At 40.8% G+C, this 22042-nt stretch overlaps 1 protein-coding gene and 3 long non-coding RNA genes across 4 annotated transcripts; all 4 read left to right on the top strand.

The window, feature by feature from the left end:
- The first annotated feature begins 6593 nt into the window (after positions 1–6593).
- LOC120666042 lies at positions 6594–7412 on the top strand. The gene is made up of 2 exons (XR_005671519.1): positions 6594–6804; positions 6884–7412. It is a non-coding gene; the product is annotated as an uncharacterized LOC120666042 (long non-coding RNA).
- Positions 7413–8726: 1314 nt separating this feature from the next.
- Positions 8727–9515, top strand: LOC120666043. The gene is made up of 2 exons (XR_005671520.1): positions 8727–9101; positions 9250–9515. It is a non-coding gene; the product is annotated as an uncharacterized LOC120666043 (long non-coding RNA).
- A 256-nt stretch (positions 9516–9771) lies between these two features.
- LOC120666044 lies at positions 9772–10235 on the top strand. Its single transcript, XR_005671521.1, has 2 exons — positions 9772–9968; positions 10046–10235. It is a non-coding gene; the product is annotated as an uncharacterized LOC120666044 (long non-coding RNA).
- A 2828-nt stretch (positions 10236–13063) lies between these two features.
- Positions 13064–20717, top strand: LOC120666040 (quinolinate synthase, chloroplastic-like). Its single transcript, XM_039945826.1, has 7 exons — positions 13064–13841; positions 15525–15809; positions 16428–16646; positions 16760–16939; positions 17781–18284; positions 18795–18956; positions 20076–20717. Exons 1-7 carry the CDS (start codon positions 13116–13118, stop codon positions 20142–20144), a joined length of 2145 nt encoding a protein of 714 aa, XP_039801760.1. The 5' UTR covers positions 13064–13115; the 3' UTR covers positions 20145–20717.
- Positions 20718–22042: the final 1325 nt, after the last annotated feature.

The following is a 22042-nucleotide window of genomic DNA, read 5'->3' as shown; positions in this document are numbered from 1 at the left end:
TTCTTACACAAAGCAAGTATATATTTTTTTATTTCCATATAACACATGCAGATGGACCCACCAAACCGAGAGGCCCACCAAACCTTATCACCCTGGTCTGGCCTTATGCACTCACATGGAGCATTTTTCCCGTTGCTCTTGCACCTTCTCCCTTGCGGGTGCTTTCTTCTCTCTGTATCTTACCGAATCAATCAATTGAGTCGTTCCTTCTCCCATCGCCGGATATTATGGGAGGCTGAGAGCAAGCTGCAGCACTCGGGGTTGGGGGCTTGGTCAGCAAGGAAGGTGAAGATGAGGGCATGGGCGCTCGTGCGATCAGCATCATGGCATCGTCGCAGCGCAGGGACTCCGGCGAGGGTGGCTTAATAATTCGTCTGCTTCTTCCAGCCTCGCTAGCTCGCCCTGTTGGTGTGAACACAGGTGATCACCAGTCTAAACTGGTGAGCCACTATTTTTTACCAACATTAAATGAAGGGCTTGATTGGAGCCCTAGAACTCACCACGGGAGTCCCCCCAGTGTGTGGTGCTCTAGAATATAAGGGGTAGAGACCCCAGGGCAGAGGGACGAAAAAAAACTAACCTAAGCCTGCCTCTGCTCATCTAAGAACCCAATCTACAGAGCACTACGAGCACTGGGAAGAGGCTTCCTAGACCCCTAACCGGCTAGAAGAAGAAGGAGAACAAGAACAGAGGGAGAACAAGAAGACGGGAGCTCAAGATCAAGGTACTAAACCCTAATCCGAGCCCCTGTTTGTGGTTCTCTCTTAGGCCAGTGATCCCATACATCTAACAATGGCACTAGAGCCATCTAGACCTAAGTTTGAACCCACTAAAGATCAAGAATTTCATGCTAAAAGGCCCGAGTTCATGTTCTTGCCTCTGTTAAGATCAAGATCACGGCCAAAATTATGTTAAACTGAGCTAGGGTTATCAATTAAGCATCAAGAAGAAGGGGAATCGAAGCAATTAAGTCTTAATTCTAAGAAATTCCCCAAAATCCTCAAATCAGGAACCCTAGCTACAGTATTATCCCCAAATCCTTGAACCCTAACCCTAAGATCTAAGAGAAGGGCGAGGAGACATACCTAAGGGCCGTCCTGGCCATTGCTGGCCTCGGTGTCGCCGCGGCCGGCGTCTCAGTGCGGGCGCACGCCCGGGACTTGGCCCCGTGCGGTTCCCCTGTCCCCGCCGCAACGGCGTACTGCCGGCCTCCTCCGAGTGCCGCGCACTGCCGGAAGACCGGCCACGGGCCGGACCCGCTCCTCCGCCGCGGATCCCGTGGATCTCGCGCGCAGGAGGCCGGGATTAAGGCACCGTCGAGCGGTGCTCGACGGAGCTGCACGCCGGCCGCGGCCGCGTGCACCTCCGGCGAGCAGAGCCCGATGGCGCCGCCACCTCCTCCGCCGCGGGCCGCTTCGCCGGCGCCGTCGCCCTCCACTCGCCTACGCCACCGTCGAGAGAGGAGAGAGGGGTGAGGGAGAAAATGAGTTAGGGTTCGCGGGGGCGGGCGGCCGGCCGGCGGTTTTGATCCGGTCGGGCACGCTGCAAGCCGTTGGATGGCATCCAACGGCGCGCGGCGGCCGGCTCGCCCCACGGGCCAAACAGGCCGGAAGGGGAGGCCACTTTCCTGGCCCAGGCCCAGGTTTTTGGGCCTGGAGCCCGGGAGAAGAGGCGGTTCGGCCAAATGGGCCGGGCCGAAATAGTGATGGGCCGAAAAATGAGTAATAGGCCGAATTTTTATGATATTTTCCAAAAAATTAAGAAATTAAGTGTTGGGCTGCATAGTAATGGGCCAAATAATGATGGGCTGAATTCAATGAAGGGCTGAAAATAATATCAAAATTTTAGAATGTTTTTCTCCTCTAATTTTGACATTTAAGCATTGTGATTATGAACATTAGTTCATGATTAAATTTTAAAGACCTTTTATTATACTTTAGTAAATAACGATAAGGATTATGATTAGACTTGTTAAAGTAATGAAATTTCCTTATGTTTATTTAGATTTTGTGATGATTACTTTATGGCCATTACTTGAAGTTATTATTTTATGTGTTATAAGCAATTCTTTTTTTAAGTAAGGCAAAAATTAAGTAAAATTATGGTAAATTTATGTAGTCATGGATAATTAGTTTTTGCTTAGATAATGCCGTTTTAAGTCAGGCCTTATGGAAATCTTTTCTCCATTTATGATTAAGTATTTTTCTTATGTTTATAGTTAAGCATTCTCATTATGTTTTAATGCTTCACTTTATTTCTAAGGCAGTTTATTATGATTATGTTTTGGTTTACTACAATTTATGATTATCACTAAAAATTATGAAATACTCTCCAATTAAATTAGGATTATTTTCAGTAAAGTTTTAGATTAAGTTTTAAGTCTATTTGAGACATTTATTTGTAAGATTTATGTATCAATTATGATGATGAATTACTTTCATTATGAAATTAAGCTATCTGCCACATATTTATGTGCCACTTGAATTGAGGCTTCATAATAAAGCATCTTATGACCCATAAGTATTATCAATTATGTGAGCATGTTTTACTCACAAAAATTGATATGCCCATAAGTTAAGCATGAAGCTTAAAGACCCATTTTGGGAAGAATCAAATAATGACATCTTTTAATGGCCAGTCCTCTAAGAAATTAAATAATGGGCCATATTTATTTGATGTCGTTAATACTTTTACTTACATTTGAAAAATGTGCATCCCATAAATAAGACCATTAAGGAATCATTTATTATAAAAATTGGGTGCACAAATTCTAATGATGAAGTGTCTTTAATTTAAAATTGTCCTAGACTGGAATCAATCCAACGGGATATTTTTTTTATTCAAGATCAGAATTTCAATGGTGATTCGTGGTTGTATTCAAACCGAAGTTGTTTACAATCATGGATTATCATGATTAATTGACTTGTGACTATATACTGACCAAAGTTGTTTATAGTCATGTGTCACTCAGATTAATTGAGTTACTAAGTTGCGAGCTCTTAAGTAATTGTGGGCATAATCATAAACTACGGAGTAAGTTTTATCAGATTAAGCTAATACTGACTGATATGAATAATGAGAAATTATATCAAGGCATATGGGTCATTTTCAATAAAGTTTCCACTGCAAAAGAAATAACACTCTGATTAAGTGTGGCATACGTTCATCATTCTGGCCAAAGCTGATTGATGAGTGTGTGACTACAAAATTTTGTTATTCCGATTCATCTTCTGGCCAAAGCTGATTTTGAATCGGAGTAATGAAAAGAGTTTATATCTAAAACTAAGTGTGGCTTGTGTTTATCATTCTGGCCAAAGCTGATTGATAAATACCTGTCCACAATATTTTTTGTTGGTCTTAATCCACTTCTGGCCAAAACTGATTTGGGTTATGATTCAACAAAAGAAGTTTTATGCACATGATATTAAGTGTGGCTTGTACTTATTCTTCTGGCCAAAGCTAATGAATAAGTACTAGTTCACAAAATTCTATTGTTCTTTTCCATTTCTGGCCAAAGCTGACTTGGACTGATTCAATAGAAGAAGTTTGTGTTGATGCTTGCTAAAGTATTCAATAAAGCATCACATGCCTCTAAAGATCAAAACTAATGAGTGGCACTAAGCAATTAAATGAGAGTAACTATGCCTCATGGAAAGAACATCCATTTATGAATGTAAAATCAAACTTATGAATTATCCCTATTGATGATAAGTATTAATTAAGTCATAAGTTTCTAATAACATTGTTTTAAATACCACTATCAGAAGTGAAGTGCTTTTACCTGCACCTCATCGGTTCTTAAGATCATAACTAAGATGGCACATACAAGTGTCATAAGAGGTGCAGTTCCCATTAGAAAAATTCAATATTAAGAATATTAATGAGAAATTAATGATTTTATTGATCATCAATACCTAATGAAAAAATATTAAGATAAGTCACTTATGGACAAATATAAGAATAAAGGGGAGCAATCCCTCAATTCTAAATAAACGTAACAATTAGGGGGAGCAATCCTCAAGATAAGTCATAAAGCACATTTGGCATTAATGGTGAGTTATTATCCTCATTGTGTATCAATAAGGATAAGATAATGTCATATGCCTCTGGGCATAATTAAGATTAAAGAAAATGAGACTAAGGTAATAAGATGAGTCTCTAAGTAATAAAAATTCTAAAGAATTGTATTTATGAAAAAGAAGATAATATCATTAGATTCTATTAGTATAAAATTATGTTTATTTTCAATGTATACATTCTTGTTACTTTTATATGTTGTAATAAAGATAAACAAACAAATAAATAAAGGTTCTTCGAAATATGGTACTATTGTATAGACCACATTTCGAGGAGGAGAGTGGAACCTTCATTAGAAAAATAGAAAGGCATTTCATTATTTTCCACCTCTTTATGTCAGGTAAGAATTAAATATTGAGAAAAATATTAAGATAAGTTTATTATGTGTTAGTTTCTTATGTATCATTTAATTAACAATGTTATTCTTACCATGAGCTATATGTTAGCCTTAGAACTGGATACTATTTCAGTATCATATCTCACCACTAATGTCACTAAGGGAGCTCTAAAGCAAGGAAGAACAATATTAAAAAACAATTAGCTAAGCTCACTTATGAATACTTGCTTTAGCTCCTTGTGGTGCTTTTAAGCCCACATGAAGATCTTTGATCAATCCCACTTAAAATGAAAGGGATTGATTATGTTATATAAGATATAAAGAATTGATGATATTTGTTGCTCATCATTTGAAAAACTATTGACTCCATAAGTGATACATATGTACAATAAGAAATAAGTTATTTAATTAAGTTTTAAATAATAGGGATATTGTTTTGGTGATACATACTCCAGATTTTCTTTTTATCTGGATACTAAGATTGTTTTGGTGATATCTCTTAAAGTTTTGAACAATAATGTTCACCAAGGTCCAGGCAATGGGTTGATTCCCATTAAGGGCAATAAATTTGCTTATGTTATGGCAGACGTAAGCATTATGTGTTTCATTAAGTTTTGAGTTGCCCTAAATATTCTTAAAAGGACCGGGATATCTGGGAAATAAGTCCAGGACTGGACCCCTGGAAAATCAATTAAGAACAATTTGCCTTATTGGCATAAATGCAAAGGTGTTATGTTACATGCCCACAAATCAGGAATCCAATATTTTGGACAATTATGTTACAAGAAGTGTTGATATTGAGAAATTCCACATAAAGTATTATCAACACTCTTGTGGGAGAAGTCATATGTGGAAGGCTTCAACCAATATTTTACCTAAAGACATCGTCAAAGATGCAAGTTAAGTTGTGGCATGTCTTAAATTATACACCATCAAATATGGATTTGTGTCCCTGATCCATATCATTTTAAAGATAAGAAATTGCTTTAAGCAATTTATCCCGGAAATTATTAAATAAAAGAGTGCAATTTTGGATCGAGTAACATGTCGAGAGGTATTCCCAGACCTAAGACATTGTGAAAGATTGAATCCAGAATCAAACATAAATATTCAAGGCCTACATAAATTATATTTAAGACTAAGTGGTGCTTGACAAATTAAGTATGTCATAAGTGTTGCACATCAAATAAGTTCTAAGATTATGGTGCTCAATATGTAAACATTAAGTGATGTGACATAAGTCCTAAAGATTGAGCATCATGTTTAGAGGCTTCCCTAATAAATTGCCGGCATAAGAAATAAAAGGCAGCCTATTTCTAAGGGACAAGCTGTGATTCTGGAAATATGTTGGTTTTCTTTCCTCTTTCAAAAGGTGCATGCACATAAGAATAAATATATGAAGATAAATGTATATGTTTTATACATATAAAAAGGAAAACCAACTACATTCAGGGACTATAATAACCCCATCTCCCCATAATCATAAGTGGAATCACTTTGATTTTGAATGGGAACCATGATCACTTAGTCCCGTGGTACTTAATTGACTACAGTGATTGATTGATCTGGTGTACCATCTTTTGAGAAGTGAGTCCGTAAGTTTTATATAAACGTAAGGAATAAATTTTGGAGCTCCTAAGTTAAATAAGTTCATTTGATATGAGGTGGCATACTATAGCAACTGGGTTCAATGGTATGTATAATTCACCATTGTAATCTTTTGTCTTGGTGCGTCATTTTGTTGAAAAGTGGACTTATAAGTTTAGCCTGATGATCAAGGGGGAGAATGTTGGTGTGAACACAGGTGATCACCAGTCTAAACTGGTGAGCCACCATTTTTGACCAACATTAAATGAAGGGCTTGACTGGAGCCCTAGAACTCACCAGGGGAGTCCCCCCAGTGTGTGGTGCTCTAGAATATAAGGGGTAGAGACCCCAGGGCAGAGGGACGAAAAAAAAAACTAACCTAAGCCTGCCTCTGCTCATCTAAGAACCCAATCTACAGAGCACTACGAGCACTGGGAAGAGGCTTCCTAGACCCCCTAACCGGCTAGAAGAAGAAGGAGAACAAGAACAGAGGGAGAACAAGAAGACGGGAGCTCAAGATCAAGGTACTAAACCCTAATCCGAGCCCCTGTTTGTGGTTCTCTCTTAGGCCAGTGATCCTATACATCTAACACGCCCGCCTTTGGCTGCGGAGTCGGCTGGTGGATGTACTCCGGTGACACGCTCTCCATAGATGTGTTCGTGGGAGAGGCAAGCACCGGACCGGCTAATGGTAACTACAAGCTCTTATTAATGAAATAATAATGAGTGAACCAGAGAGCAAATAAGCACCACATGCGCGAGCCGCCAGCGATTCCATTGAATCAGACTTCATTTTTTACTAGGTTAATGCTCGTGCGTTGCTACAGGTGACAAAAATCATATCCCAAATGTAATCTTGGAAGAGACTTCATTTTTTACTAGGTTAATGCTCGTGCGTTGCTACAGGTGACAAAAATCATATCCCAAATGTAATCTTGGAAGTTTGGAAGTTGGCATTGCTGATGTCTTGTTCGATTTTCACTTGAGCCACCATAGCTTGGAACAAAAATCATATCCCAAATGTAACCACTATACAGCTCAGCTTCTTTTTTTTTTCACTTGAGCCACCAGTTTGGAAGTTGGATTTTCAGGCAGAGTGGATAAAGGGACATGCCTCGGTGTGTCTTGATGGGATCGGCAGGGGAAGGCGCAGGAGGTGCAAGCTGCAGCCAAATTTAGGGGATGAAGATTGAAGAGCAAAAAGAGTGACCTGGGGCAAGGGGTTCCTCCCATCAAGGCTTCTTTAGAACAGAAATCCAAACATTTAGTTATTATCTGTTATCCTTTTGAGTTTCTGTTATGGCAATATTGGGAGTGACCCTGACAGAACGTCCCTGGTGCTGCAAAACAGTTGTAAGAATTTTTTATCTTGATAGTAACCAATGGACTAATGGTTCGAGTCCTTGTCTTATGGTTCCACTTCCACCTCTCTTGCAGGTCCTTCACCTCTAACCATATTAAACAACCACATAATTTAAATAAGAATACCAATCATAGCTTGAGAATTCTTAGCCTAAACTGTGAAAAAGCCTTTGCATTTTAGTTGCTTCCTAGCTTGTTAGCAAAAATGTAAAATTATATGGGCAAGAATAATGGTGAGAAGGATGACTTTTATCTGACTTTCATACCTTGAGTTTACAAGATGTAGGAAGTGACAGAACTGAAATCATATGACTTGAATACTTCTATAAGATTTGGTTGCCAATAATTTCCAACATTTTTCAGTGCATACAGGAGGGATTGAGATCTAAAGTTTAAATTGGAAGGTACCAGATTATACATGTAGGCTTATAGATAGTTTAATGCATGTAAAATTACATGAGAGTTCTATAAAGTGACAACTGAAGAAACTAAAGAACCAGGTGATAAGAAAATTGTCAAATCCTTCAGGGCCAAAGGGCTCCCACGTATTGTACTGTCAAATTCAGGGTGAAAACTATCAAATTCTGACAAATAACTATATCATGCAAAGATAAGTTCCAAAAAGAATTCATGAAAATTGAAGTGCTATGAAGACTCAAGGAGATGCATTCTCCACCTTTTTTGAATGATAGGAATCTGAGACCATAAACATAATGTTGTTAGTGAAATAATAGAGCAAATACCTCCGAACTGCATATAAGCTCACATAGGTCCAGGTCACATATACCAATGTGCACTTCTTGGTAAAATCTCAGTTAATGATCTATTCATGAATGCATGATTCTGAAGTTCGATACCAGAAATAGCTAAGAACAATTATGGAATTCAGTGAAAAATTGTTAGAAACATGTTAGAAATTATGAGTACCAAATGTTATGTACTCCTATTTACTTGCATGTGGCCAATCCATATTGCATAACTTCATTGGATAGCTTCACATGTGAAATAAATACATAACTAAAATTTGTATCATGTCAATTTCCTAACTTTATTGATATGGAAAACGAAAGTACTGAAATTCAAAATGATACACAAGAACATATATCCATACTGGCCTCCTGGGGTTAATCTTGGCACCTAGCAGGGGCGGATCCAGCGGTGGGTCAGGGGGGCTTGAGCCTCCCCTACCGCCGCCGGAGCCATGGAGCCCCCTGTAGCCCCTTCATGAATTTTTGGTGCAAGATCTATGGTGTAGGGGAGGCTGGAGGTTAAAGAAAACCTGCAAACGGGCTGCTGACGAGTTGGGCCAAAGAAATATGGTATGGCGGCCCACTAAAACCTGAAACCCAAGGCCCAACCGTGGCAAAGAAACCCTATCCAGTCTCCTGTCTCCCATCCCCATCGGCAGATCGCGCAGGCAGAGGCGGCAAGGGGCGACGGCGCGCCGCATTGCCGCACGGCAGTCCCGCTCGAGCTCGACGCCGGGAGCCCGCGACACAGCGCAACCAGGAGCGAGCGCTGAGCATCCGGCCAGGCGCGGGGAACGGTAGGCCGCTGGCGGCCCGCGCGCGGCACGCCTGCGCGGCCTGCACCCCTGTGACGGTGCTGCCAGGCAGGGTGCTAGCGTGCTCCTGCTGGCTGCTGCCGTGTTGGACTGAATCGAGCCGAGGAGGTGCTAGTGCTGCATAACTGCAGCCTGCAGGGGCCAGGGGGCCACAGCCAGCGCCCAGCACACCAGGTATGAATCGATTTCTTTATTCAATTTCTATTTTACTTCTATGATTCAATTTCTAATTTCAATAATTCAATATTTGATAATGGATGTGATAGATCAAGACATAGTTGAAGGAATGCATTTAATAATGGATGTGAAAGATGGCTTGCAGGATATGAGGGAAAATGGATGGGAGCCATTACTCAAAAAGGTGAAAATTTTCTGTGAGAAGAATGAGATTGAAGTGCCAAATATGGATAAGGAAATAAATGTTAGAGGGACATCCAGACGTAGAAAGCAAAAGGTAACAAACATGCATTACTATCATGTTCAGATTTTTCTTGTCGTTATTGATGCCATCTTGACTGAGCTGAATCATCAGTTTAGTGAAACTAGTTCAGAGTTATTAGTTTGTATGGCTTGTTTTAACCCAAGGAAGTCCTTCTCTAATTTTGATGTGGATAAACTTGTGAGACTTGCTGAAATTTATGCTGAGGATTTTGATATTGGTGAGCTTACTATTTTGCCAACTGAACTTAAATCCTTCGTCAACCGTGCTAGAAGAACTCCAGATTTCCTTGGATGTACTGAACTTGGAAAAGTTACTGAAATTATGGTCAAGACTAATATGAACACATCTTATCGATCGGTTGATCGTCTCATTGAGTTAACCTTGATACTACCGGTTCAACAGTTTCAGTTGAGAGGATATTTTCAGCCATGTCTATTATAAAAACAGATTTGCGTAGTAAAATAGGTGATGAATGGCTCAATGACTTGATGATTTGCTATAATGAGAAGGAGATATTTAGAAAGATTGGTAATGAAAAGATCAAAAAGAGGTTTGAAGAGATGAAAAATCGTCGTATGTTATTGCCTAAAAAATTGATGGTAAGCTCTGTTCTATTCGAAGTCATAATTTGGAGGTTCATATATGTTTGACTAATCAATTATGTCTATTTATGTAGATTGCTTCTTCGGATGAATAATGGGTACTGGTCACCGTCACGCGCTGCGTCTATTAGTTTCATAACTTGGTTTTTCGGTATGGATAAACCACATTTTTTATTTTTCATAATGTATTTTGTGATTTTCATTGTCCATCGATGTTTTAATATAAGACTACTTCAAACTATTATATTCGTCTTTTTTAGGTGTCGTAGTGGTGTTATGTCTTTGTAGCGTTTTCTGTTCAACCCCTCCTAATTTTTTTCCTGGCTTCGCCACTGGCACCTAGGAATTGTCAAAGGCTTCACTGACTCCGCATTTCAAGCAGATTTTGTCACCCTTAATTTCTTTGCAAATGAAAAAAAACGTGTCCAGGAGCATGTAAGTAAGATGGTCATCTCGTGATACTAGACTAGAAGGACAAAGGGAAAGACAAGTGCAGAACTGGAGATAGATGGTCATCTCGTGAGCTCAGTGGTTGCAGCAATTTGTCACTCTTCTACTAACTTATTTCTTCTTCTCCATTATTCCAAATTTCTGCTGAAAAGAAAGAGTAGTGAGCAAAGTTTAGAATTTACATGGTAAAGAAGGCAAATGAAATCCTCGAAATGCAAAGATGGAAGAGCTAAGCTCACCAAATGAGTACAAACTAACTCTTTTCATTTGATTATTGTGCATGCATGGAAACAATATTGTTAAGAAAATGTCAACTCTGGATATAAGTAACTTTACTCAAGCAACTCCTGCTCACAAAATGATATGAGAAGTCCATTGAAATGAATTAAGTTTAATTAAAATTCACCATGATTTCTCAAAATATACCTACCTTATGAATTGCATTTACCATACGAGGAGTCCAGTCCATTTCAAATTGCCTATGGTACCAATAGTATATCTAAGTAAGCAAATAAACGAGCAGTCTATAACTGCTAAAAGCTTATCAGCAATTCAGCATTTGTATTGCAGATTATCTATTTGCCATCTTGTGCAGAACCAATGATAAAGGTAGAGCTCATTTGCTTAAACTTTAGCACCAAGCCAGGTTATTAATAGCTTTCCAGTAAAAAAGAGGATCAATAATTTTACCTAGCCGGATTACAAAGGGCAGCAGCCTCGTGCCCAAATCACACCTGACCTGACCATGCTCAATTGCTCTCCAATGAAAGGTTCGCTTGCCTGCCAATCCACTTGACCAACTTGGCTTCATCCTCAGCAGAGTACTCACCGGCGCAAGCTTGCATCCAAGGCCATGACGGTGGCATCCGCTGGCACGGGTGGGCAAGGAGGTGCGTGACGGGAGATGATGAAGCTTCGTGAGGCTCCACGGATCTCATAGATCCTACGCGCGGAGTGGGTGCAGTTCAGTTCAGGGTAGGAGGTGGCGGCGCGGAAAGGGAGCACCAGAGAGGAAGGAATGCGCCTAGTTTGGAGGGTACGGGCCGTTGCCAGCTAGAGGTGGTAATTTGCCATGCCTCTAATGTTTTTTTCACAATTCAATTTGATTCTTACTATTTCTAACTTAAATATATAATATTAGCGTTCAACCCTTTTAAAACTCGATCCTTTGGTTATCTAGGCTAAAAATTAAAATTATTTGCCACCCTATCGCCGGCTGATCGAGGCCAGATCCGATCAGCGCGTGGGAAGTGGCGGTTAGGGAATGAGGGCCCACATGGCGCTGATATCAGCAAGGGTGATGTGGTGGTGCTTTATACCCTGAACTCGGTCTGTGGAACACCTATCATTAAACGCAAACCGTTGATTTGGAGATCAAAGGCTGCAGAATCATCTTCTTTCTCTGGCAAACGGCGACGACGAGGAGGCACGGTGGCGCTATACATGCAGCACATGCCATCAGGGGCGGATACAGGAGGGGGGCTAGGGGGGCTCAAGCCCTCCCTAAGCTCCCCTAATTACACGTAAAATACTGTAGCAAGATCTTCAAATCACCATTAAATCTTCACATAAATCAACATCTCTATTGTTTCAGCCCCCCTTGCCTCCAATCTTGCATCCGCCACTGCATGCTATGGCTGGAATCTCGCTGGAGATAGGTCAGGACGAGTTACGATTCACAGAATTCAATAGAACTAGGTAAAATGGAACGGTAATGAAATAGGGGCCCCACCCTCCAGTACACGTTTAGCTGTTTCCAGCGGGGTCCTAGGCCTCCGCTATGCCTCGCGCCAGCCCCACGTCGCCTCCGGAGCGGCTGTTGCTCGCACCATCGCGGAGAAGAACGGAGCTTCTGGCGCCGCTGCGGTGTGCCGGCCCCACCACTGCACCGGTCATTGTTGCTGCTTCGTGGCGACCGTTGCTACTGCTAAACGACTTCTCAGTGGCACTAGGAGCTCAGCCACCGGGGAGAGCAGGGTGCGGGGAGCGTAGGGGGTGGTGCGGGGAGTGCTGGAGAGCAGGGGGCATGGAGGACGGGCCACCCGCCGGCGCCGCTGAAGGCCATTGTGCCGCCAGTCGGGGAGGCCAGCCCCCGCCGGTGCCTCCACCGCTGGAGAGAGAGTGAGGGAGGGAGAGAAAAAAGAAAAAAAAGAGAAAAAAGGAAGGGGTAAAAAGGAGTAAAAAAGAAAAAGATAAAAATGGTGAGAAGAGGAAATAAATAAAGGATAAAAAATAGGAATAAAAGAGAAAAACGAAAGATATGTTTGTTAAAATGATATAGTAGTTGAAGATGGTTGAATCAAATATATGCTGGTTGATATAAAAAATGCGATATAGAATATGATGGGTGTGGGAGAGGTGTGGGAGAAATCGGTATAAATATGTGAATTTTGATAATTAAGATAAAATATTTTTTTAAAATAATAAAAATAGACTATGACAAGTCACAAGTACAAACAATCTCATGCACACCTTCTTCTCCGATCTATTCCATGCTCCGACCATCCTAGCGCAACCAAACAGTGGTCCAAAGAACCCACCCACGGGCCCGAAGTTTCTCACTCCCCTTCCCCGCAGGCCCCACACAAAGCACGCACGCCGTCTCCCGAATGGCCCAATTGATGCCCCAATTAAAACGCGCCCTCTCCTCCACGTCTCCGTCCGCTACCGCCATTCCACCGCCACTACGCCGCCATGGACACCGCCACCGCCTCCCTCTTCGCCCCCGCCGCAGCCGCCAAGCCCCGCTGCGTGCTCCGTCCCCTCCATGTTCCCCGCGGCATCCTCCCTCCCCGCTCCCAACCCCGCGGCCCCCTAGCAGTCCGCTGCGCCCACTCCCGAGCCCCTCCCCCTCCCCCTCCCCCGCCCCTCCCGCGCGCCGACAGCTCCGAGGCCGCCGCCGACGCGCACCCGCGGCTCCGCCTGCGCCGGCTCGCCGAAGAGTTCCGCGCGCTTCCGTCCGACGCGGACCGCGCGCGCCGGCTCCTCTCCCTCGCGTCCGCGCTCCCGCGGCTCCCGGAGCCCGACCGCGCCCCGGGCAACCGCGTCATGGGCTGCGTCGCGCGGGTGTGGCTCGCCGCCCGCTGCGACGGCGGCGGCCGGATGCGATTCGCGGCCGACTCCGACTCGGAGCTCTCGCGCGGGTACTGCGCCTTCCTCGTCGCCGCGCTCGACGGGGCCACGCCCGAGGAGGTGCTCGCCGTCGACCCCGCCGACCCCGGCCTCGCGCCGCTCGGGGCCGGAATGGCGGCGGCTCGGTCGCGGGCCAGCACCTGGCACAACGTGCTCGTCGCCATGCAGAAGCGGGCGCGGGCGGCCATCGCCGCGCGCGAGGGCAGGCACCTCGGTGAGCCGTTCCCGTCGCTCGTCATCGCGCGCGGCGGCGCCGTGCGCGCGCACGGGACCTACGCCGAGGCCCAGGTGAGCTCCCCCTTCCTCCAAACCTCGTTGGATCATGGTTGGTCCATTTCCTTATCGGGTGGTTTGTTGGCAGTTTAATTTCGGGTTACTGTTGATCTGCCTGAAACGACGTGGCTTGCCTCAACAAATGGGGAATTGCTACAATGCTACTGTAACTTAATGTGTTGTCTCTTTGGGAAATTGTGCTTTTTCAGTTTTGCTTGATTATATTGACGTGAAGAATCTGCCAAGGATGGGTCTCCATTTTCTTTTTCCACAAAAGTTCGCACCACGCCACCACCGAATAAAAGATAGCTTTTCTATTGATTCCTTTCATTTTTCCCTTTTTGATCGATAATGAGGAAAGGAGCTGACTCCTGGTCAGCTATGCGTATGGTCAAGAATGGAGACTAGGGAATAGACCGGCTAGTGTCAACATCACCCCTCGCCTTTTCCACTTTGTGTGGTCATATTGGCATCTTGCGTGCTTGGGAATATTTTTTTAGGAAGGAGAATAATATTTATTTTTGCTGGAGAATGGCACTGTCTTTTCCACAAGGTTTTCCCATTTTGTATGTTCTTGCCACAGAACTTTAAGGAAGATTTTGTGGTATCACAAAACCCTCCATGTTGAAAAGTAGGTGAAATTAACAACTGCAATGCTTTTTGGTATTGCTCATTGTTGCAGCTGCCTAGTAGGATGAAAGTAGGGATGTCAACAAGTTAGAATAAGCGGCCTGAATGATAGTTGGTCATCAATGAATCCACAGGAGTTTTTCCTCTTTTGACTTGTTCAAACATATCTCCTCATCGACTTGCACCGGACTCGTTTCTGTCGAGGGCAGGTAGCTAAGTATAGAGGGAGATCAAGAAAGAGCGTAACTGCGTAAGGAAGTGGCTAGCGTCAGAGAAGGCCACTGGAGAGATGAGGCAGGCATGGTAACCCACTTTTGCTATAAGAGGTGTGAGATGATGATCAGTGTCAACAATCTACGGCAGCACAGGTTGGGGGTTGCGGGAGCAGCAGCTGACTAGCTGAGTTGGGATATAGTTGGGCTGGATGGGCATGGGTAGCTGTCCCACACATGGAAGTCCATATTTTCTTTTCTCTATTATTCTTCCTTCCCCCCTTTATCTTGTGTTGCATCTATATTCAGCATTAGTACCTATTACATTGTTCTGGTGTTGTTTTGTGCTGAAAGGCTCAAAATTGACTTTACAAATTTAAAAAATATATATACTAGACAAATTCCTGAATCCTATTTTCTAGAGTTTGCTTAGTTTGACAGCCGCACCCGTGTTCAGGTAACAGTGAGAGTACATGATGTTGGTTATGTTCAGTGGAGATATAAAGCCATTAGATGATGCCCTCTTTCCCAAGATTGTTGGTACCGTTCATGCTAGTGGAACCCAAAAATTAGTGCCAGCACTGTGCGGCTGCAGTGAAGCTCAGTGGAGCTGCATAGCTATGAGATAATTTCTTACTCGCCAACTTCTTTGTGAGGCCTGTCACATTGTCACTCACATCGACAAAAATACAAGCTTACATGTTTACACAAATGGTTGTTACTTTAAAGTTAATGTAGTTGTAAATCTCATGAAAAATGTACAACTTGCATGGGCTTGAATGTTGCATCGTTTAACTGTAAGTTTTCACCTTATATCTGCATAAAGCAACTGATTACGTTTTAATTTTAATTGTAGGCAATGTTTTTATCCCCCGATGAGTCCAAGGTTTCAGAACTTGTGAATATCCTTATGGAGAAAAAAATTGGTGTTGTTGCACACTTTTATATGGATCCTGAGGTGCAAGGCATACTCACTGCTGCAAAGAAACAGTGGCCCCACATCCATATATCAGATTCCTTAGTAATGGCAGATAGCACTGTTAAAATGGCTGAAGCAGGATGCGACTATATTACAGTACTAGGTGTTGACTTCATGTCAGAAAATGTTCGGGCAATACTTGATCAAGCAGGATTTAATAAGGTATTTATTTTCAATCAGACTTATGTTTCGAGAAATCCAACATGTCATTGTTCATTTGTCAGTAAGAGCGTACTGCTAGAATCAAGCTAGTGAGAGTAGTTTTTTTGAAACGATAGTGAGACTAGATTTATGTATACACTTATCATGGTACTATGTTAGTGATGATAATAATGTCATCTGGAACCTTGATATGAAATATTTTCTATTTGGCAGTTGGCTGAACACTAGCACAATCCTAATCTGATCCAGTTAATACTGTTATGTTAGCATATCCATCATTTATGAACTAGTATTTTCTGAAAATTGAGCAAACATTGGATGTGATTACGCAAATACAGAGAAAATTGTAATGAAATAAGATTGAACCATAACCAGACTGTCAAAGCAAAACACAATGACCTGCTGCCACACTTGCATGATTGCATCTGTCTAGGTAATACTATCTTTGTTGTATTAACTACCTATATTGTTTAATAATTCTAACCAAAGTTTTAGACGACATCAGCATATCCAGAATGCTCATTCGTCATTGTTTACACATATGGATATCTATCACCACAAACTAATGGCTTCCTAACCCCACAAATTGCGGGCACCGATTCTTATGGATTTATGCAGGTTGGTGTTTATAGAATGTCCAGTGAACAGATTGGCTGTTCGTTAGCTGATGCTGCATCAAGTTCTGAGTATACTCATTTTTTGAGGGAAGCGTCAGGATCTTTTCCTTCTTTGCATGTTATTTACATCAATACTTCTCTGGAAACAAAAGCCCATGCTCATGAACTTGTTCCTACAATTACCTGTACCTCTTCTAATGTTGTTCCAACTATTCTACAGGTAAATGTTTTGCTACTCAGTATTACTTAGTGGAGAATTTTTTGTTCTCTAGATTAGATTCCGTTTTTATTTTATTTGTCCTTTATCAAGCCTTTTAACTATCTGTATTTTAGGCATTTGCCCAAATACCAGATCTTAATGTCTGGTATGGTCCTGATTCATATATGGGTGCGAACATAGCAGATCTATTTCAGAGAATGGCTACCATGTCAGATGAAGAAATCGCAAAAATACATCCAGATCACAACAGGAAATCTATAAATTCATTATTGCCACGTCTGCACTACTACCAGGTTTCTTTGTGATTCTGTTTCTTTCATGTGCCTTTGGAAGTTTATTCTTCCAAGTTATCTTAATTCAAGTATGTTGTGTCCCGTTCCAGTAATGTAATCCAGATCGTTTGTAACGCCATTAAAGATTACATTACTGTGATCTCAACATTCGAATTTTTTTTTTACAAAATTAAACTTTCCATCTCAATCTTGACAGTTCTTGTAAAGTATATTTTCTTTCTCAATTTATTCTTCCATTTTTTCTATAATTATAATTATTCAGATTGACAAAGATCAGATTATCAAATCACAAAAATAATATTGCCAAACTTTAAATCTTTAATTGTTGTCTTGTATATAGTATGAAACGCCAGACTGGAAATCTTTTAGTATTTAAAACTGTACAGACATTTACGGAGCTACGTCATGTCATGTACACACGGGAAAGAGTGCTGGCCGGATTTGGATGACCACATACAACCCTCTACTTGTTATATAGACTTAAATTTATGTCCTAATTAACTGTTTGTGTGGCATTTTGGCCACCACTAAATAGACATGGTTTATTCACTAGTAAATCTGTGTCAGTTTAACTATGAATTAGCGTATACAAGAAAAATATACTTTTAGTTCCTCAAATGTACAGAAATAATTAATTGATTTCAGTAGCTCTTGGGCAATGGCATATTTGCATGGATCGCAAGATTGGTCGTATTGTTCTTTTGAATTGGTTGAAATCCGTCTCTGTATCAATCTGTTAATACAATGATCTTCCTATCTTTTTATGACTTGTGCTCATTTGGATTTAAATGATTTCACATTCTCTAATTCCCTTTATTAATGACTGTTTGCTGATATTCAGGATGGTAACTGTATGGTTCATGACATGTTTGGCCATGAGGTTGTGGAGAAAATAAAGGAACAATATTGTGATGCATTTCTGACAGCACACTTTGAGGTCCCTGGAGAAATGTTCTCTTTGGCAATGGAAGCAAAACCAAGGGGAATGGGAGTTGTCGGATCCACTCAGAACATATTAGATTTCATCAAGGATCATCTGAAGGGAGCTCTGGACAGAAATGTAGATGAACATCTTCAGTTTGTCTTAGGAACAGAATCAGGGATGATCACTTCGATTGTTGCTGCTGTTCGGGAATTACTTGATATGTATAATTCTTCTCAGGAGAGAGCAAATATTGAAGTAGAAATTGTGTTCCCAGTTTCAGCAGATGCTGTTTCTATCAATGGTTCACATCATGTTGGTTCTTCAGTAGCTGGTTTAGACAATCTTACTGTTGTCCCTGGTGTGAGTTCTGGTGAAGGTTGCTCCATTAATGGAGGCTGTGCCTCATGCCCCTACATGAAGGTTGGTGCGACCTTTCTTTTTTCTAGCAATTTATACTTTGGTGCAATATAATACTAGTTCCTTACGTGATGTTGCCTCTGTAACAGAGTTATACTGTAGTATATGGTCTACCACATTTTATTTCACATGCAGTTTTTATTACCAATTTGAATATTGTTGGCAGTATGTATTAGAGTGGAAAATTGCAATATGTCTATTTGAACAAACAAAAACAATCTCTCTCTGACACAGAAAGTCAAGAAAAATCCATATGACTTCACAAAGTTTTTACCTCAGGAATTATATTTGTTATGTTGGGCATATAATGAATAATCAATGTTTCACCTTTTTCTTTTTCCACGTTTTGTTTTCATGTGGAATCCCTTAGATATTCATGCAGAAGTGCAGAAAACAATTTCTTTTGCAAATGTCTTAATTATTGATAATAATAATCTTAGAATGTTCTATTATCAACATTATGCCAAGTAAATTATGATGTGATTACTTATAATGCTACTGAATCATATGCAGATGAATACCCTGGGGTCGCTACTTAAGATATGCCGTCAGCTTCCTGATAAAGATAACAAATTATCTCTATATCAAGCAAGCAGATTTAATGTTAAGACTCCTCTTGGAAAATCGGTTGCAGAGGTTGGGTGTGAGCCTATTTTGCATATGAGGCATTTCCAGGTCTGCCATCGCATTGCTCTTTATTTTCAGTTCTGATTCGGTTACCATTTTTTTCTTTCTAATCCACTGCTATAATGCTGCTGGTTTCCATTTGACAAACATTTAACTTACAAGAGTTCCATCATATGGCTTTGGGGGCTTAAATCAGAGGGTAACTTCATTATATCATAAGTTCTGTGCAATAATCCTTGGTTGGGTTCGGTATTTTTAGAAGAATGTTTTACGGAATTTTACACTTATGCAATTGGGTTTTTGACTGTTCCGCATATACTGCCAAAAGTTTTGAGCCTACAATGATATCTTGTTTTCACCTTTGTTTTCAATAAAATACATTATTTACTTTTGTCACATTGTTCTAAAAATTAAAATTTCTAAATATTTTTAGTATTTGTAAGCTTAATTCTTGTTTCTGAAAGTTCAACTGTTGAACTACTTCCAGGATTCAAAATGCCAAAAACTTTTGAAATAAGGCACATTTCATATCTCACTGAAAAACATTATATTCTTTACTAAATACTCCCTCCGTTCTTTTTTATATGACACCATTGACTTTTTTTCTTCAACTTTGACCAACATTATTTAATTAATCAGTTAGTTAAATGAAGTGAAATGAGTACCTTTACGTCTATTATCAAGAGTCTCTTGAATCTAACTTGAAGATTTGGCTATTTGCATAAATATTTGTAGAAAAGACAAATAGTCAAACGAAGAAAAAAAGTCAATGGTTTCATATATTTAAGAACGGAGGGAGTAATTTCTTAAGCGAATGTAATCATGTTCCATTATAATCAATAAAGCACTCCTCGCTAAGAAATGCTTTATCGTTGATTTCCCCTTGAGTTTCAAGCTATCTGAGGATTTCACACATGTTTCACTACCTTAAAACTAATAAAAAGTTGTATCGGAAAAGCACATGTTATTTAGTTTTGAGGATTTACTATGTAGCAGAATGGGACAAATTGATCAGGTCGACAGTACTCTCACTTTGCTCTTTAAATCATTTGTGATAGTAATACTGAAAATTAAATGACTTTTAACACCTCTTGTGTTCTCCTTTCGTTTTCTGGTTGTGTGGCAATTCTACTACGGAGTTTTCATCACTGTGCGTGTATCTTTCAGGCAACAAAGAGGTTATCCGACAAGCTTGTTCACCAGGTTGTCCATGGTAATGGAGAGGAACCTTCATGATAGCCGTTGGGCAGTACTTATATTAATTCTATCCAGGTGGTTGTGGTGAATGAGTTCAGTTGTACCTCAACTGAATGCTATATTTAGCTGGCATAGCCCCAAGGAGTGCACTAGCCGATTTTGTAGTATGTGGGGGTTTTGTGTTTTTGTATTTGCTGGTGGAGAGAAAAATGCCAAGAAAATAGTAGTATATGGGCTGACCAATTGTTCCCAGTCAGGTCCTATATGTTCGACAGCTGTTGGGAAAAATTGCTTCGACAAGATAGCAAAACAATTTTATGCAGCGCCTGTAACGGATAAGGGAAAAGAAGATCATGTATGTGATTGTAAGCCTGTAGGAAGTATGGATCAAGCCTGTAGGAAGCATGGATCAAGTCATACCTCAAACCGTGAGCGTTTTTGTGTTATATTGAAGCCTTATTGGCCGGCGGCTAGATCCTGTATTTGGATCGGTAGAACTCAACATGCATGATTTCAATTGCTGTGATACTTCGCAGCTGCTCATCGTAAGTATTTGTTTGAGATTGGATCTATCCTGATACTTGTTAAGGGTATTATAGTCATTATATGATCAATGGCCGTCTATTTGTTGTCATCACTATGTCATCTTCGTATCTATTGAAAGAGGCCCTTTGGGCAATATATAGAGTACAAGAGAGATGAGAGACCCCAAACCTTAGACTAGAGTACAATGACTATAATACCCTTAACACCTCCGCTCAAATGCAACATGAATGGAATATCGTTGTATTTGGAGAGTTGATACTAACCACTAGAGTCAACAAAATGAAAATGATACATCAAAAGTCCAAAATCAAAGCATGCAACTCTTGAACATGTCGATGTAGATGGTCTCCTCCACAAGAGTGTATTGACTTCACAACCGTACTTCAGCAAATAGCTCGAGTCTTCATACACCAGTACGTTGACTCCTCAAACATGAACCTTGCTTTGGAGGTTTTGAACTTGACAATAATAGTGAGATGTGTCAAACCAACCATATGAAGGAATGAGATATTACTGCTGCAAGATGGCAAGCAGGAAGGTGACAGTGGTAATGACAAATAGACGGCCATTGTTCATACATTGACTGTAATACCCTTAACAATACTTTCCATCAAAGTTTTGATTATGCTATATTTTTTGTCCTAATTTCTTTTCACCTTTATCAACTATATATTTTCTTTTTCGGTAAATCCAATATGCATCTGGTTGCGCTAGTGTGCGAGTGCTCGACGACAACCCTGTGCGATTTTGGGAGCCATAACCCAAGGGTTGAGATTTTCATCACCATAGACTATTTTTTATGCATGTCAACATTTGAGATGATGAGAGAAAAGACCAAGATGATGGCATTCTGTTATGGTTACGAAAGTTTTTACCTTGGATAAATTTCTGAATATAGCATTGTTTTCCTTGTTACATTGGATAAATTACTATAGCATTGTATTCCTTGTAGCCATATCTAGTCGATATACATCATATCCATATGCATAAGTTGATACACAATATATACATATGTTGCTACCTAACACACCACACATGTAATCAAACTACGACCAAGTTACAACGTAAGTTCTCATACAGTATCTAAACAATATAATTTGTGGCACGGTCTCACTTATGACTGGGTCCTTGCAAGTGGCTCATCATGTTTGACAAAAATAGGGGGGAAATGACGGGGAACCACACAAAAGCTATAAACAGCAACTAGAGAGAAACTCCTTGCGTAGATCACCAAGAGTAACAAGCAAAGAACCTCACTTCCTGCACAAACCAAAGAGATGGGTAGTTTCCCACTAGCTACTCTAAGCACTAAAGATGTCCTTAATCTTCAATTGAAAAACTTGCAAATCACTTCTAGTGTTTCTCTGGCTCTTGACCTCCAAATATGAATA

The sequence above is a fragment of the Panicum virgatum genome, chromosome 3N (assembly GCF_016808335.1).
Source record: "Panicum virgatum strain AP13 chromosome 3N, P.virgatum_v5, whole genome shotgun sequence".
In the NCBI taxonomy this organism is placed as follows: Eukaryota; Viridiplantae; Streptophyta; class Magnoliopsida; order Poales; family Poaceae; genus Panicum; species Panicum virgatum.
Note: the sequence above shows the minus strand (reverse complement) of the source record. Positions and strands in the feature narration are given on the sequence as shown.